At 37.6% G+C, this 18,381-nt stretch overlaps 1 protein-coding gene across 1 annotated transcript; it reads left to right on the forward strand.

Moving 5' to 3' along the window:
* The first annotated feature begins 2,214 nt into the window (after nt 1-2,214).
* LOC144656165 (sorting nexin-2-like) lies at nt 2,215-17,953 on the forward strand. The gene is made up of 15 exons (XM_078516405.1): nt 2,215-2,549; nt 6,284-6,365; nt 7,035-7,078; nt 7,691-7,832; nt 9,327-9,408; nt 9,747-9,822; nt 10,722-10,835; nt 11,922-12,015; nt 12,976-13,023; nt 13,305-13,393; nt 14,155-14,223; nt 15,063-15,206; nt 15,458-15,538; nt 16,184-16,255; nt 17,222-17,953. Exons 1-15 carry the CDS (start codon nt 2,256-2,258, stop codon nt 17,270-17,272), a joined length of 1,482 nt encoding a protein of 493 aa, XP_078372531.1. The 5' UTR covers nt 2,215-2,255; the 3' UTR covers nt 17,273-17,953.
* The last annotated feature ends 428 nt before the right edge of the window (nt 17,954-18,381 follow it).

Genomic DNA, 18,381 nt, shown 5'->3' on the forward strand with positions numbered 1-18,381 from the left:
GTTATTATTTTCTATTAAAAGAGGAATCTTTGCTGACAGCTCTCATGATATGGGCACCTCTGAACGCCAGAGAAGTGAAATAGAATTTATTTAAACGCACTAGTGCAGACACCTTCAAAATATACAGACACCCGGCTATAACCCATTTGGTATCCGTATTCAAAAGGTTCTTCGATTCTCTTTGATTGTGTATAAACATTGTGAGAACCAGCTAAAACTATTATAGATCCAATTTTTTTTTTCAAAAAACTGGCATAGATCATGATTCATGCGCAAAAATCATTGTTTGGATTTAAGTCGGTTTTATATAAATGTTGTCTGAATTAACATAATTTGGTGGGGATATTAAATAAGATTCCTCAATTGCCTCGTTATTGTTTTAAACCTTTTCTCCTACCGATCGAAGGCAACAAAAGGCATGTGTATTATGTTATCGCATGCAGCAGAAACTCGCTTCTAAAAATATTGAATAATATCATAATGTCTTCTATAAAGGAGGTGTTTTATCCTCGAGGACTGTGGAATGTCTCTAAATTTTTGGAAAAGGGCCGGTTACTAAAAAATCTGAAGGGAAACTTTTAGCAACCATTAAATAATAACATGAACAGAGATTATTGTTGTTTAATTTTATTTACGAGGATAAATTTTTTGTTGTTAGCAAATTCCTGTTAGTCATCCACCTATAGCTAAAAGCAAAAACAAAGCTTTCCAAAAAATGTAAAGAATGAAAATATAAAAAGGAACAGCAAACGATTTTTTGAACTAGCCAGACCATTTCGATTGCAGACATATCACACATTAGATACATTCAGCTCCATTTTTATTTTATAAACCGTTTAAAATGGTACTCTCTTATATTATATGCACATGTGTATTGAAACATATTTGAACAACCAGTTTCATTTTTTAGCACTACTATTTAATGCACAACTGGCGACCACAATGTTACGTTTTCGCTAACGTTTGGCCTAATTTTATAATTATATATGAAACTATTGGCGGTAATTCTAGAATAATTTGATAAAAAGTATGTAAATGCAGAGCAATATAATATATCTTTTGTAGGTGAACACGTTTATGATCGTATTGTTTTTAATCATTTCGTAATTGTAGGAGCAGCCCGATAAGGGAAATCTATGAATATTCTATTACAGTGGATCAGTACTGGTAGCGTCTTCATAAGAATTTTTTTAAAATAAAGACTGCCGGGAAGGAAGGTAAGTCGTTGGTATAATATATAAGAGCATTGGTCATAAATGAATTATAAAAACGAACACTGTTTTACCACCTTTTGAAGGTAATAATAGAAAAGGATTGTCGAATGTCTTGTTGGGAAATTGGTAAAAGTGTTTGTTTCTCGGAATCACGGTCACGCCGTAAGACAGTATTTAATAATATTATGCCGTAGTGCTGGACCCTAGGCCCCGTCTACATAATGCCTTATTTATTGATGCGTTTCGTCAACGCCGGCGAAAATGAGGTTTTGGTGTTAGAAAGACGAACAAGGCAATAGATAGGAAAGATTAGAACGTAGACCCTGGGAGGCTTTTTCCCTGGTCTTTGCTGTTAAATGTGTCCAGTACTGGTTCCGGGTTTTGGTTTTTGGCGGCTAAGCTGTGATCCGGGCAGTAGGAAGGCTTTCTAGCAATGCCCTGGCCTCTCAACTCAGAGGGGATGGGGGGGGGGGGGGGGTGGTTTGGGAGTTGCTCACCCCTGATTCTAAGTTCTGGGGCCTCGTTTTCTGTAAATCTGGAGCAGATACAATTTTTGCTTACGAACAAGTACCCCAGTTTTCAGCAGATTTCTGGGAAAGAGTTTACGTTAACGCGAACAAAAACATGAAAACATTAACTTGTTTGCAAGATGTCCGGCGAACCCGATCGTTTGAGCGAAGGGCTAACATTCTGCAGACTTCTGTTCTTATAGCCTGTGTACAGCCATCGCGCTCCGCGCTCAAAAACAGGCTTTTTTTTTTTTTCTTTCTCTAGGGGTAATATAGGTCGAAGCCTCTTTTTTCTTTTTTATAATAAAGATTTTTTCTTCTCGCTAAAGTGCATAAGACACATGTAATTATTTATAGTCAGATTTGGTTCGGCGAACATCGTGTCCTATATTTCTAGTGGATTGTGAATGGAAAAAATAAAATAGGAAAAAAAAAATAGAAAAAGGAAAATCGAAAACAAAATCGAAAACACACCTCCCAGCTACACGTAGTCGAGGCAATCCCCCACGTGACCGCAGTCATCCAAGTCAAGATGGCGGACGATCGTGAACCTCCTGCTCTTTTCGACGAAGATGTTGATACGCCTGAAGCCAAGCCAGAAGAAGAAACAAACGGTGATCTTTTCGTCGGAGAGACAACTGAGATTACTCTAGATGACGCAAAGGAAGATGAGAGCCCTGAAGAAAGTGATAAGGCAACTGGCGAGGGGGAGGGAGGCGATCAGGAAGAAAGGGCCGAAAGTTCCGCGGCAGCCTCGGTAGATGTCACGAATCTCTCAAAACCGAGCAAAGATGAGAGCGAGCCGGAACCTAAAGAAAAAGCTGAGGTTGGAATGTAGCTTAGAGTTTATTTTTTTAGGCCAGTTTTCTGCTCAGATTGCAAATAAGCGATCTCAATTTACCCTCCCATACTTGGTTTAATACTTGTAGGTAATTTCGAGATAAGCGGAGCATTAATGCCCTCGTTGGCTTTTAGTAAATTGGTTAATTAACGGATTTGAAAATTCTGAAATATCAGAGTAAGCTTAAATTTTGATCAGTGTTGTGATATGCTAAATGTGTGATTTACCGAAGAGGAAACAGCTAAAAACCAGTGAAAGTCAGTCACTTGTGCGAGTTTTGTTCTGCTTCAATTCCACGACTCGATAGCACACTAGTTCACGGCGTAAGCTGTGTGTTTTTTTTACACACATATTATAGAAATACAAATTATTTCTGGGCAATTTCCAGAATCTTGCTTGCAAAATATGGCAAATATTTTTCGAAAACTGAAATGAAAAGACTAAAAATCTGTTGTCTGCAAGCATGTGTTTGCAAGCATATGTTATGTTCACACTTGATGTACAGTACATGAAGAAGTATGTGTATATTGTGGCAGGAACCTGAATTCAGGATTTGTACATGAAAGAAAGGGTCATTAACATTGCATGAAAAAAGGAGATCTTCAAGTTTGAAAAAATTTTTTACCTGTGTATTTTGGAGGAACAAAAATCAGGAAACCAAATAATTGCTAATAAAGTAGCATGGCTAGTTACAACTTGCTAGTTTAATAAAGATAAGATGTTCTACATGACACGAGCATGGGACAAAGAAAAATTCTGAGTCCCCGACGGGAAACGAACGCATGGCCTCCCAGATACCGGTTAGGCGCTCTAACCAACTGAGCTACGAGAGACTCGTTGTGAGCTGGGCCATTTTACTAGGTTGATATGTGAAAAAAAAAAAAAAAATTACCATCTTTATTATTTACTACAAAACTTGATGAATTCGACATTGCTGATCCTAGCAGTATGCAGGACGCGTGTCACATATCAACCTAGTAAAATGGCCCAGCTCACAACGAGTCTCTCGTAGCTCAGTTGGTTAGAGCGCCCAACCGGTATCTGGGAGGCCATTGGTTCGATTCCTGTCAGGGACTCAGAATTTTTTCTTTGTCCCATGCTTGTGTCATGTAGAACATCTCATCTTTATTATTTATTACCGAGCTTAAAAATTTACCATCTTTATTATTTACAACTTGCTAGTCTGTTCCAAGCATTTATTCAGTTGTCACTAGTGCAAAGAACAGCAAGTAGAAGTAAAATATCAAGGGTAACTTGGAGAGGGGCGACTTTCTTATACTTCTCACCCCAAACCCCTTGCCATGTTTTCCATTTGCCCTTCTTTGCACAAGTTCCTGTTTTGGCACTGCTCCTCAACTAGCTGAATGCTTAGAACGGGTTAACAACCTGCACCTATTACCATCCATGCAATATGGGAACCTTCACTGCAGGGCCTCTACTCTGAGGACCTCTAGCGAACCCCTGGCTAGATAAATCTGACAAGTGACGTGATTTGAAAAGCTGTAACAGTCGTTAAAGTGAGCGAGTGACAGTCATTTTACAATTGAACAAATTCCCAATATGTCTTGCATGTTAAAGTACATGAAATTTTCTCCCTCTTTTAAAAGCTAAAGTTGTAAGTAATAATCTTTGAAAACACCAACAACAATTTCTTATCAGAGCCTGAGAAAGTGAATTTGAAAGCTCACAAAAAGAGCTGAAATCTCATGGGTAACTATTTTATAAATTTTTCTTTTAAGAGATTTAGTAAAAATCAGTGTAACTTCAAAATTGTTGAAATGATTTCTTTTGATAAGTACAGTTATTTAAAACAATAACACAGAAGTAAATTATTTTGGTGCATAATTTTGTCCAGTTTATACTCGATTCCGTCTTAAACATTCTGAATTTAGCCATTTGGCCCTGTAAACTTTATTACAATACAAGAAAGGAAAGACAGAAACCAAATTTATTGTGTGACAGTTTTCATGGTTAAGTTGAAACTGAAAAGGGAAGTTGCCCATGCAAAATTATGTTGTTTGAATGGAAACCACCTCAGAAGTTTTCTTGCTTTTTTTGGCAGGTAACATATAATGTTAAGCTGCAGAATTTCTTAAGATAAAGTAAATAACCGGCACGCATACATGCATGCACAGGCGATGACGCTTTACAATTATCCCAGAAATTGCATTTTTCTTATTCATTTTAATTTTTATTTGCCTTGACTACAAAACGAACCTCCAATACATTACAACTTACAGTTGATCGATAATACATTAAATCATATCTTCGTCATGAAGCCGGAATTCCACACTAGTGATAAATGACACTACCGTAGAATGTCGATTATGAAGTCAACACCGCAAGTGTAGTTCTCTTTTCTTTCTTAATTCTGCTTCCGTAAATAGGAATACGGATACCGTCACTTTTTTTTTTATGGCGAGAAATACCCGATAATTATCAGAAGATAATGAAGTGGCGAGTCGGAAGGGAAAAGAAAAGAATTACTTAAACTTAAATATTATCGACAACAATGCACGTCAAAGCAAACAAAGATTCAGATAGCTCACCGCAATCTAATCAAGATACTGCTGCCATCGGTCTCCCTTGGAAAGGTTTAAAGATGACACTAACCGGCCTCACTCGTCAAATTCAACATCAGTCAAGTTAGTCTGCCATCACGTATGCCGACCGAAACACGTATAACGGTAGAAAAGTTCTTTAAGCGAGCTCACAATTATCCAGTACATCATTCTCCCTTGAACCCAAAACTCTTTTACTGTACGTTAGAATCGAACGCGTTTTGCCGATGGATGCTCTTAAAGTTGATTCAGTACTCATGACAATCAAAGATGGCGTACCAAAACTGAGTAAACAACAAAGGCCTAGTTCCCAGTGCTACTCGGTTGGAGTAATCGTAACATTGCCCGTCCACGGGCCACAGCATATAGGCGTTGCGTCACCGCCTAAAAATGATTGGATGATTTGGTGACATGGGATTTTTTACAAATTATGTGATTTTTACCGAATTATGCAATCACTATCAGATATGATTGGAGGTTGATTATGCAAAATTGCAGCATCTTGTAACATCAGAAGCCCTGTTGTGCTTTTATCCACACCTTCCATGCTGACAAGAACATAGTACAGTGTACATGTGATTTTTTTCTTGCAAAACATTGCAAATGTTCTGTAGAAAATATTGTTTCCTTTTGGAAGCTGAAAGGTTGTAAGTGAAGAACAGCTCCCGGAATAACCTTTTGACCCACTGTTGACTGTCAGCCGACAAACAGCCAACAGTGGGCCAACAAATGGCCAACTGTGGGTGACCTGTTGGTAGGCTGTCAGTAATGTGTCAGCAGAAGGTTAGCCGACAGTCGGTTGACAGGTTATTCTGGGCGCTGTTCTTCATGTATACTGCAGAAAGAGATCTTCTGACAAACAATTGATGACAGTAACAACATTTACCCTTTAAATACTTAGGTGAAAAGTTGTGTACAGTCTTCTAAAAATTAAAATGAAACTTAAATTGCTTAAATGAAATGAAATTCAATTCTAATCAATACTGCTGTAAGAAAATGTACAGTATGCACTTGTACAAACAGCTACCGGTGCAAGTACAAAGAAAGAAATGATGACATTGATAACCTCATGTCATCTCTTAAGTCAGATATGGAAGTCAAGACATTTCAGAATATTCCTTCATCTGTAGAAATATTTGGTAAAAATTTTATTCACAGGAGAAAGAAGCTGCCGCAGAAGAAGAAGAAGAGGACGACACATTTGACATGAATATTAAAGTAACAGATCCTGAAAAAATTGGTAGGTTTGCTTTTACTTGTTTTGGTATTTGTTAAATTTTTCTCCCAACATCCTTTAAAGTAAAAACATTATTTGATAATTAAATTTTACAGAGACATGATGCTTTTCCATTTTTTTCAACCTAGGTTAATCTGTTTCAACCTGAAGGTAAAACAGTCTTGTAAACACAAAGAACAGAATAAGTTAAATTCAAAATTCAAGAGTTTTATCTTTCAGTAAGGACAGATTAGCTTTGGCTTGAAACAAATTTATCCAAAAATTAATTTGGCCTACAGCATTGTAATACTTTTAAGTGGGTAATAAAGTGGATAAAATGGGTAATAAAGTGCCAAAAAAGATTTTTTTGAAAAACCAGACATTTCAGGCAATAGCCCTTCTTCGGTGGTAAACGTTGCCAAATAAAATGTGACAAACAAGCATTTTATTTGGCGACGTTTACCACTTTATTACCCATTTTATTTCACCTTCATGTTTTAGTGCCACGCAGTAACTTTGGAACTTTTGTTCTTATTATCTATGAACTTGTAATACTTTTAGTTCATTATTTTTCCTTTTTTCTCTTTTATTAAGCGAATAAGTACAGCCTTTCTTGGCTTCAACCTTGGAAATTAAAAATATCTGAATGTAATATTTTACTTACATGTATGTACATATAATATTGCCTTCTAGGTGACGGTATGAGTTCATATATGGTGTTTAAAGTAACCACAATGGTAAGTAAGTAAGGTTTATTGTTTTCAAAACAACAAGAATCTGGATCAACAGCATTTTGGTCAAAGTGCCGAGAACCTAAAAATGAGTGCATGCCTTAAAAGTACATTTAAATTTGACATAGTTGTTTTTTCGTGCAGTTTGTTTTCTAACATGAACCAAAATTACACACAACCCTTACTAACAACAACAACAAAAACAATGGTAAGAAGTTAAAAGGGGTTTCCAAAGTCCATGCACTTTCATGTGAGACTGGGACCTAGTGTCCACACATCCAATAAACCCCAATTATCCGACACAATCTATTAAAAAAAAATTATACTACATGAAACAAGAGGAAGGACTTTCAATTTGGAACAGGTGTAGAGATGATTTTGGGCAAGTTAAAATTTAAAAAAAATATATATCACTGTTGTTCATTTAGCATGCGTCAGAGACATGGCGTGTGTTGTGAGTTGTGAGTGTAATAAGGTTTTCCCTGTATGGTACAGGTCAGACTTGCGATGAACATGTGAACGTCAGTGCTAAAGTCATACTAGTATACATGTAGAACAAATGTTATGTCCACAGTGTCTTCACTGAAATAGTTAATAAGTTGTCAATTTTTTCCCTAGACAAGCATGCCAACATTCAAGAATTCAGAGACATCAGTGAAGCGTCGTTTCAGTGACTTTCTTGGGCTTCATGATCGACTGAACGGCAAATTTCTTCACCTGGGCAGGATAGTGCCCCCTGCTCCTGAGAAGTCTGTTGTCGGTAAGGACTATTTAGGAATATTTCTACTCCTCAGACTGGATGGGGATGCTACAGGACATGTACATGTGCATTGCACAGTTACCCCATGCATAAATTCAAGCGTGAAATTTATTCATTAAATTCATCTTACCCCTTACTGAAAAGAGGCATTGTGAGAGTTAAGTGTCTTGCTTAAGAAAGCAATACTATGGCCCTGGGTTATACCTTAAAGATGAATTCCAGTCTGTACTGCGCAATCTCGGCTGCAATGTTTATGTGAGCCCACGCGAACGAATGTTTACAAGCAAAACTAAAAATTCCGCGACAAACTTACATTTTTCTTCATTATTAACGCCAGATATCCTTGCAAAACAGATAATAACGAGTAGAAGAACCTTGACGCTATTTCAAACCGACGTTTCAGCTCATCGGAAATTCTTAAACGAAACGAACTGTAATGGCGGACTAAAAAACTTCATGTATGCTGTCACCGAAGTGTAACGTTTCAACGAATTCAAAACAAAAACGAAAACAAACCCTGAGTCTGCACAGTACGGACTGGAAATCAGCTTTAAACGTGGACTGCTTGACCCACAATCCGGCACACCAGCAATAAGGCCTCTGCACTTCATGCGATGCAGGTGTATTATGTCCCTCTTCTTCTCAAAGTTGCGTTACTTTTTAACTTCTTGTGTACCTACCAAGCTATGTTTTAAGTCAAATGAAAAAAAGTGTACAACAGAATTACTTACTTCCTTTTTATCAAATGGTACTGCAAGTGTAAGAAGTATTAAGAGGAAATCCGCCAGGACTTCGAGTAGTTATTGGACAAAATTATGTACCAAAACTATTTACACCTGATTGCAAGCGTTTGTGTTACTGCTTCAAATATCTTATCGAAAGAAATCTTTTCTAACAACACCACACATCGAAAACACATTTTGAAGTTCCGCTGAATTCCACTGAATTGCTTAAAAGATGTAAGCTTTTGCCCATAGCTTGTGAACTTTAGATATCATTTTCTCAGACTCTGATAAGAAATTGTTGTACCAGAATTATTTCCACCTTATTGCAAACTTTTTTGTTACTGCTTCAAATATCTTATCAAAAGAAATCTTTTCTAACAACACCACACATCGAAAACACATTTTGAAGTTCCGCTGAATTCCACTGAATCGCTTAAGACGAATTTACAAAATGGCTACACGTGATATTTTGCCCATACCTTGTGAGCTTTGAAATTCATTTTCTCAGACTCTGATAAGAAATTGTTGTTGGTGTTATCACGGATAATTACTTACAACTTTACCTTTTATTAAGGGTAGGAAATAACGCAATAGGATTTAAATTATTCTGAAAATTGATTTTTGTCCAACTTTAATAAATATTACTCGACTTCCTAGTGGATTCCGTCTTAACAACTAGTGTCCCATTAAACTCCCAAATATTTTGTACTTGTTATTTTTTTCAGATTGTCAGATAGATACAAAATGACAAAATTTTATTTATTCACAGGTATGACCATGGTCAAGCTAGGAAAAGGAGAGGAAAGTAATCCAGTTGATTTTATTAACAAGAGAAGGGCTGCCTTGGAAAGGTAAAATTACTAAAGTCTGTACTGTATGAACCTTTGGTCTCTTAAACAAAAAGTACATCCTATTCGCTGTTCCGAGGTTGCGCGCGTTTAGGCAACTCAGCACCTGGAGTATCGCTTTCAACTAGCTGAACTTTTGTGTTTTCGTCCGCCATTTTGAAAACTGCGTCCCCCAAAACAGCCCCATGACGCTTTGCGACACCTAGCTTGACCCAATCTTCCGCGCAACCTCGGAACGGTGAATAGGAGACTTGCTTCTCCCATGTCTTGGATGCTTGCTTATCACAGACTTATATGCTAAAGTCTATGCCATAAAATGATCAGGGATATTTGCTTTACAGATATCTTAACAGATGTGCACGGCATCCAGTCCTACGCGAGGACCCAGATTTTAGACAGTTTCTAGAGGCTGATGTGGTATGTTCCATTTATTTAGCTTTTGTTTGGTTTTCGTCTACATGTAGTATAATGAATATCTCGCTGATTCATCTGCTGAAGAATAACTGAGTACAGATTAGGCTTGTTCAAGGTTAAACCATTTGAGATAATGATTTATCAACTCCCTGTGTCACTCATATAAATGCACATTATGTGTACACAAATATTATGGACCAGGAATAGCCAAGGATGTTAAACAACACTTCGTATTAATTAACAAATGCTTCACCAGTTCGATGAAAGTTACCTGCAGTTAACATGGCTGCCATGTGGGCGCCTTGAAGATAACAACATTAACATCATTTTTCCCACTCAATACTGTCTTAGGTTGAACGTTTTCAGTATATAGATGTATATGGCCCTTGTGCTCAAAAAGCTTTTACTCGGGCCATCTTAAATGCAGAGAGAATTTTGTGTACTTTTGCAAGTTTGGTGGACAGGCGATTATTTTATGCCAGGCGACCTTTAGTTTGCTTGTCAAAATATAATATTACCAGATGATCTGTAAACAGATATTGCATGACAGCACTGAACCGGCCATGTATGGTAAAGTTCCGAGTATAAGCCAACCCCCAATTTGGAAGCGCTATTTTTCGAAAAAAATACAGACAACAAAGTTTGAAGTTCAAGTGAAGTGCTATTTGGTAAGCAAACAAGAGCAAACAAGCACGGTTTGAAATCACTGACATACAATTAAGCATTCTTTACGTAACACTACCTGTGCTTTTAGGTTTTTTTAGTATGGTTGCGGCTTGCATGGGATACTTATCCCGTTCTCACAATTCCATTTGGGTTTTTTATACTACTATTTAATTATTAATAAAATTAAATACACACCAATAAAGTTGAAAGATAGATTTTTATTTTTTGTGCGTCAGTTGCCCAGAGCGAAAGACACTGCAGCACTTAGTGGTGGTGGTCTGAAGCGGTTTGTAAAGTCTGTAGGAGAAACTATGTTCTCACTAACTACAAAGATGTCGGAATCCGACCAGGTGAGGCATAATATTATATTGTCTGTAGGAAGTACTTGTTGGGTTTTAGTAGAAACCCTGTTTTCTAGCTTTCCTGTTGGCTCCAGAGCTTCTCTGTTTTTATTCCATGAACATTAAAGTTACAGTCAATTCTCACTACAATGGACACCTTCGGGACCACAATTTGGTGACCGCAATAGTGAATGTCTGTAGTAGTGGGAGTTATTTTCAGTTATTCTTATAATTTGCCGGGACTTGAACTCCTGTCCTGTCCACATAGGGGCACCCAACGAGAATATAGTTCAAAACCACTTAAAGATAGCACCGTTGAACGTATTTATTAGTATTTAAACGTTAGATATTGGCATATTTTTATCCCCTAAAATTTTTTTTATCTGTTCGGATTTCCTAGCTGAAAGTCTAGTGATCCGAAAGTTATAGGGATCAAAACTTACCTTTTCTAAAACATTCCAGCCAGAGAAGGGCTCCCGAAAATTCTAGGTGACCTTTTTAGAGTAAAAATCCGTTTAAAGTGAACAATTATACCATTTTTTAGATATTCGAAAATCCTAGGAAAGGCAGGCAAGCAAAAAAATTTACAATGAATGTTCCGAAAATTCTAGATCTCAAATCGTCTTCCGAACAGATATTTTAACGAAATATTCCGTTGGGTGCCCCCCTCCACAAGGCAGGAGTTGGCTGTACCAGGAAACTTACACAGCTTAGTACCATGTCTGTTTTTGTCTCCCTTTTTTCTTACAAAGCTGAGAACATTGATGCAGTTTTTCTCAAAGAAAATAAGAGCAATTATTAGTAATATTGATTGTTTCAATATGGATTGAAAAGTTTTTACAGGCATTCGCAATAGACCACAGATTTTACAAGTTTTACAAGTCCCCCTTGAATAAAACCACAATCCCAAACCATGAATTGCCATCAACTCTTGAAGATAGAAATTATACACATTGTTACATTACAGTTACCACTTAGAAATAATAATTATACTTAACCTTTGTTTCTGAATACAAAAGCATGTGTTTCATTTACATAATTAGTAAAAATGAATACTATCTTGAATTTGATTAATTCTTTCATCTAAACTTGTAGTGGTTTGAAGAGAAGCAGCAACAGATTGAAACTCTTGACCAACAGTTGAAGAAACTTCATCAAAGTATAGAAATCCTTGCAATGCAGCGAAGAGGTTGGTTTCTAAAAATGACAAAATAATATTTGGTATTCATTTGTGTACATGTATGTGTTTAGTTGGTACATGTTACAGAATTGTTGTGAGAGTGATAAATGATCGTCGCAGTGAATTTCCAATTTAAGCAATTGGAATAAAGAAGCCTAATAAAAATTCAGGGCTTCAACGGGATATAAATCATATCATATACATTATATATAAATCATTTCATATACCGTAGAATTCCGGTTATAAGCCCCCCCGCTTATAAGCCCCCCGGTTATAGGCCCATCATCCTGGAAACAAAAAAATACATCCGGTTATAAGCCCCCCCGGATATAAGCCCCCCTCTACCAGATGACAGTACTGAATAGGGCTAAATGTTGCTTTATTATGTGCTTTTAACTTAAAAAACGTATTGTCATCAACACGTCCCGTGGCTCGTTTTGAAACGTTTTTTTTCATTCCGCTTATACGCCCTCCCGGATATAAGCCCCTCCGCTTATAAGCCCACCCAAAACCCCTTACGAAGTTGTATAAGCCCAGGGCTTATAACCGGAATTCATATACATTACATCAGAATTGTTGTTGTTTGCCCTTTTTGGTAAATGCTGTGTCACTTTTCACTTGTGTGATTCATTTTTTATTTACTTCATGGCAAATGTACATACACTGTACAAAATAGGGAGGTGAATGATTAATAATTGGAAAAAGAAAATGTTACAGGGTAACTTATCCAGCCTGGTCAATAAAACCCTTTCATAGAAACTAAGAAGTTTGAAAATTACTGTGCAGATGCTCTTAATTTGTAATTATAAATCCGTTTAGTTGAATATTTTTTCAAAAAAAGGAGGGCAGTCATTTTGTTTTTCATTAGCAGCCCACAACATTCATAAATTTATGCATAACTGTACTCCTACTAATCAAATATTTTTGTCTGGGTTTTACCTACCTTAACACCATCTTTTTACCTTGTAGACTTGAGTTCTTCCACTGCATCTTTTGCCAAATCAACTGCAATGCTAAGTAAGTGAATATTTGTTTAAGTTATTTTTTTTTATAGCTGCCATTTGTGAGTCCCTCCTCTGGCAATTAGCTGCCCTTCAGTTGGTGCATTATTTATATAATGATTATATGTGGGTAGTAATTTTATTGCTGATAAATTGTCCATGTCAAATTAAAGATTATCTTATCCGTTGTAACAAGATGTATTGTATCCTGATTTTAACAACATGGTAAGACATCTTAAAAATGCGTTATTTCCATCACTCATTGTTGTAAACTGCATCTCATTTGATGTTTTACAGGTAATGCTGAGGAACATGCTACGCTGTCTCGTGCGCTTTCACAACTTGCTGAAGTTGAAGAGAAAATCGAACAACTTCACATACAACAGGTATCAAGTGTGATCAACTTCAAATTCTCTTACCTGCACTATCCCCCCGGGGGGGGGGACTCGCATATGAAAGTGACAGGGATGCTCGTCGTCTTGCTTAGGGGTGTAAATTTCGGACTTTTGGTCTCGCTTAGGGTGTTCCGGGAAAAAACGCCCAAAACGCCAATATTTTTAGCCATAATGGTCTTGTTTAGGGTTACACCCGAAGAAATATACAAATATAAACTCCATTCTTAGTTTTTTGGTATCTTTTAGGGGTCAAGAAAGGCTTGAGCCACACCCAGATTGGTCTCTTTTAGGGGTTCTTTTCAAAATTTCCGACGAGCATCCCCGTCCGTTTCATATGGGAATCCCCCCCCCCCCCGGGCACTATCCATGCTACAATGCACGTAATTATTGATGCCATACATGTACTTGAGATAACAAAGGTAAAAATAAATCTTCACTGGGAATTTAATTGTTAAGGACTGAGTTAACATGATTTTGGCATAATTAAACTCTTATGAGACATGCAGTGCTTTTGATACAATCTCTCCTTTAACTAGCCTGCGAGAGCAGACGCATTTCCGCCCGTCGCTTCTCTCCGCCGGAAATGCGTCTGCTCTCGCAGGCTATCCTTTAACCCACTTGTACATACATCATTTATATCTCTGCTGTCATTGTCCTACTCAATTTGAATAATAATCAGAACAACATGGTGAGATACTTGTATATTTTTTTATGAGATGTTGTTTGATTGTTAATCTCTGCTGTATTCACAGGCGGACTCTGACTTTTATGTTTTGGCTGAACTGCTGAAGGATTACATTGGCCTCATTCAAGCAGTCAAGGTGAATAATTAATATGTCAAAAACTGTTGTTATATTTCAACAATAAATCATTCATTATTCTCTGATTTACACATTGGATGTTGGAAAAAACATTTCATATCTCACCCAAAGTTATAATTTAAGCACCCTCCTTCCAATTGCCCCTAAAAGGTTTAAGAGTAAGGCACAATCGCCATTACCTTAGAGAAACTTGTCTGAGGTCTGAACTGGTAAGATTCAGTATTCTTTGATGCCGTCATCCTTAAAGGAGCCACTGTATGTCATGAAAAATTGACCAGTTTTTTCAAGGTTGTTGTGCATAATCTGTCATAATTTTCATCATTTGTAACCATCCTTAATTGTTTATTTTCGGTTTCTTATTGTCTGCCTTGGAAGACTATTTTTGAGGTTTCCTTCAATTGAAAAGTTATTTTGTACAGCAGAAGAGTAGCTGAAAATATTGTACATGTAATAAACAGCTTTTTCAATTCCTGCCTGTGCCTTTCAACATTTCCAAATTCCAATTCAACCTGGATAGAGGACCCACATGAAAACCGGCTATAGCTGATGTGGCGTCCTCCCTAAATATAGTGGTTTATTTATTTTTGGTTTGCCCGTGTTTGTTCTTTGGGAATAAAATGCCTTGGCCCAACCTCGTTCCCAGGGTCTCTCTCTCCCCGCCAGAGAGAGACCCTGGGAACGAGGTTGGCCTTGGCCCTGTGTCCAATAAATGCTTTTCCTTGAGATCTCTGAGTATGATGCATAACATATGAAATATTTTTTTAAGATACCTATTTCTATTTATCTCATGATTTTTGCTGGTAAAACACAAGTTGTTTATGTCTTTTTCGTTTCCACAGGCAAGCTTCCATGAGCGTGTTCGTGCATACAGTAACTGGCAGCATGCACAGCAGATGTTGACTAAGAAGAGAGAAGCTTTGGTGAAGCTGGAGTTGGCTTCTAAAAATGAAAAACTGCCTCAAGCACAAGAGGAGGTCAAAGAGGTTAGAATTGAAAGCTAGCAGTTTTTAGAGAAATTTGGTCCAGGTCCTATGGCTGTGCGATTTGAGACCTAATAAGCCGGAGATCATTTAGTTTTTGTCTTGTGCTTAACATGTTTGCACTAATGCGAAAAAGGACTTAGAAGTTTGTTAGCCTGTGCTTGAAGTCTGTAGGAATTTTTGTGCATTAGCGGGGCTGCGTAATGGTTAAAACAACGAAAATACAGTATGCTTTTTTGTTTTCTCGTTTATAGTGGGAACAAAAGGTGGAGAAGGGAGAAGAAGACTTTGGGAAGATCTCAAAGATGATTCAGAAAGAGATGGCACGATTTGAGGTAAGAACTAAGGTTTTTATCTACTGTGGTTCAAGGTTGGACATTTAACGAGCGTGAAAATCAGCTAACTGTGCCTGTTTTCATACGTATTGGATAATTACTCTTCAAGTCAAAGAAAGGAAATTATAACCGTGGCGATGTTTGAAAATGTGATCTTTAAATATTTTAACAAGATTTCTACGATTTGATTTCTTCGTTTTCTCCTCAGTTTTAGTTACGATTGAAAAGATACAATATCTCTTAATACTCAGGCAGTGCTAAACAAAATAATAAATTAATTACTGAGCAAATAGTACAGTACAGTACAGCACAGTACAATTTATTTAACTTCTGGTAGAGTGATTTAATTACATGTATCTTTTTCTGACTACCCTGAAACCAAACTGCTGTCATCACATTTAGCCAATCACAATGAACGCAAGCAATGCCATGAACCAATCACAACTGGCGTCAAAGACATGGCACCGGGTGCCAAGCGCGGGAAAATTGCACGGTCGGTTTTGGTTTGCTCCTGATTGGTTGAAATCGCAGCACGTGAGCAGTTTGCACGAGTTGCATGACTGAACCAATCGTACAGAGGTTAACCAACGTAAAACCAGTCTCAGTTATACGAAAACTTGTCTAACGGGTTGTTTTCCTTGACAGAAAAACCGAGTGAAAGATTTCCGTGAATCAATGATCAAGTACCTGGAAGCCATGATGGAAAGCCAGCAACAGGTTTGTCACTAAGGGAGGGGAGGTAGCGTTTGTATTTAAGGCGGAACTGAACGTGGATTTTAGTGAAATTTTGAGAGGCTTAAAGAAAGGGTAGAAGAAGAAAAAAATTGAAACACCAGACAGTTGACCCTACGCAAGAGCACCCCTGGCTGTCAGGGGACTGGTGTCCATCTGTTAATTTCTAATTTCAAATCTTTAACATTTCTTATTTCTCTAAATTTCACAAATCCTCCTCCCAAACATCGCCAAAAATCACCCAAAAATTTACATACAAAACACCCCCAAACATAGATTTATGGGATGAACATAGGGTTTTTGCATTGCTTGAAACGCGAACGAAATATTTCCCGTAAACCCATGTAAAGCGGCCAAAAAATGGCCTTTACGTTTAGTCCCGCTTTTTAAGTGATTTGAAAGTGTGTGAAAAAGTAATAGCATGAATGAGGAATACCGACTGACATTTTCTTTGTTTAACATTCATTATCATATTACCATACACTAGAACGAAGGAAAATACCAAATTTTACCAAAACATAGGGTAAATAGCGAAGCGCACGAGTTCTAAAAAAAGAATGCAAATGAATATAACCGCCACGAAGCTAAAAAGCATCAGCGTGTTCTAAGAGAAAAAGAAGGAATCTAGGCGAAGTTTTCGTTTTATGTAAGTGTCTAAGGAATACTAGTCTCCTTCGCAGCCGCTTTTTGGGACGTAACGGGGAGCGTTGCGTGGCGTCCCAAAAAGCGGCTGCGAAGGAGACTAAAGGAATACCGACTGCTTTAGAAAGTGTTTTAAGAAAATCGTCCGCCATTTCGGTTTGTTTGTCTGAGTCTTGTCTGAGTCGTGACGTCACTCACGCGCTTCGTTATTGAACCACAACATATACACGAATCGAAACCTGCATTTTTAAAAAATATTTTTGTTGATATATTCCTGGCTAACTTATAACCTCATTTTATTTTTCGCAGCTGATCAAGTACTGGGAGGGTTTCCTACCTGAGGCCAAAGCCATCGCATAGACAACTAATTTCAATCTCTTTCAAATACAATTAAAACTTATTGCATATGTATGTTTTCTCTTAATCACTTGATTCTTGCAATAGAAACAATCTGACAATGAAACAGAAACGTTGTTACAATTCTATCAACGTTTATCTCTGATTTCATGAAGATATTTTAGCCTCACATGTACTTTTAGTAAACACTACTAAAAGTCTGAATCTGAAACTTTGTCACGTGCTAGAATTTGCATCGTTGCGTGACGCAAAAATTCCCGTCACGAAAATGTTGCATACCAGATAAGGTATTGCTTGTTCATTGTTCTATGTAGTCAAAAAACGGTGTATAAGCTGGAAAATCAAGATACCAGTGAACGCTTGATTAAAACTACCTACAGGGAAAAAATTTCCATTCTTCGTCGAATTTCTTTCCGTAATGATTAGAAATAATGGCACAGTTTATTCAGATAAGTAAGTTTATCAAGTAGTTTATAAAGAAATTCCATATTAAACGGCTCTTTTTATATTAAACAAGACTCGAGATTAAATTTCGCGTACGGAGTTAAGTTAGGTTATGGTCAACAATCATTTGAGGAACTGAAGAGAGGTAACACAAAATAATAAATGTTTTTGTAGTAAGAAGGCATGTTTATGTCGAGAGTTATAAGCAAAATGAAATAAAGCTTGAATGTTGTAACTTTTTCTGGGTTTGTGTGTGTTTGTTTTGACCATCTTGCTGTCGACCACATTTTCCCATGGTCTACACTCTTGTACGTGGGAGGCGCGGTGGCCTAATGGTTAGCGCGCTCGACTCCGAGTCGAACGGCCCGGGTTCGAGGCCTGGCCGGGGCGCTGCGTTGTGTTCTTGGGCAAGACACTTTACTCTCACAGTGCCTCTCTACACCCAGGTGTATAAATGGGTACCGGCGAATTTACTGCTGGGGGGTAACCCTGCGATGCACTAGCATCCCATCCAGGGGGGAATAGCAATATTCCTAGTCGCTTAATGCTACGGAAACCGGGATAAGCTCCGGCTGTATGGGCCTCATGGCTCGGAGACAGACTTTACCTTACACTCTTGTACATCACTTTTCTTTACCCTCGAATTTTTAGAGTAGCTTATACAGCTA

This window comes from Oculina patagonica, chromosome 1 (assembly GCF_052425735.1).
Source record: "Oculina patagonica isolate OP01 chromosome 1, crgOcupat, whole genome shotgun sequence".
Lineage (NCBI taxonomy): Eukaryota > Metazoa > Cnidaria > Anthozoa > Scleractinia > Oculinidae > Oculina > Oculina patagonica.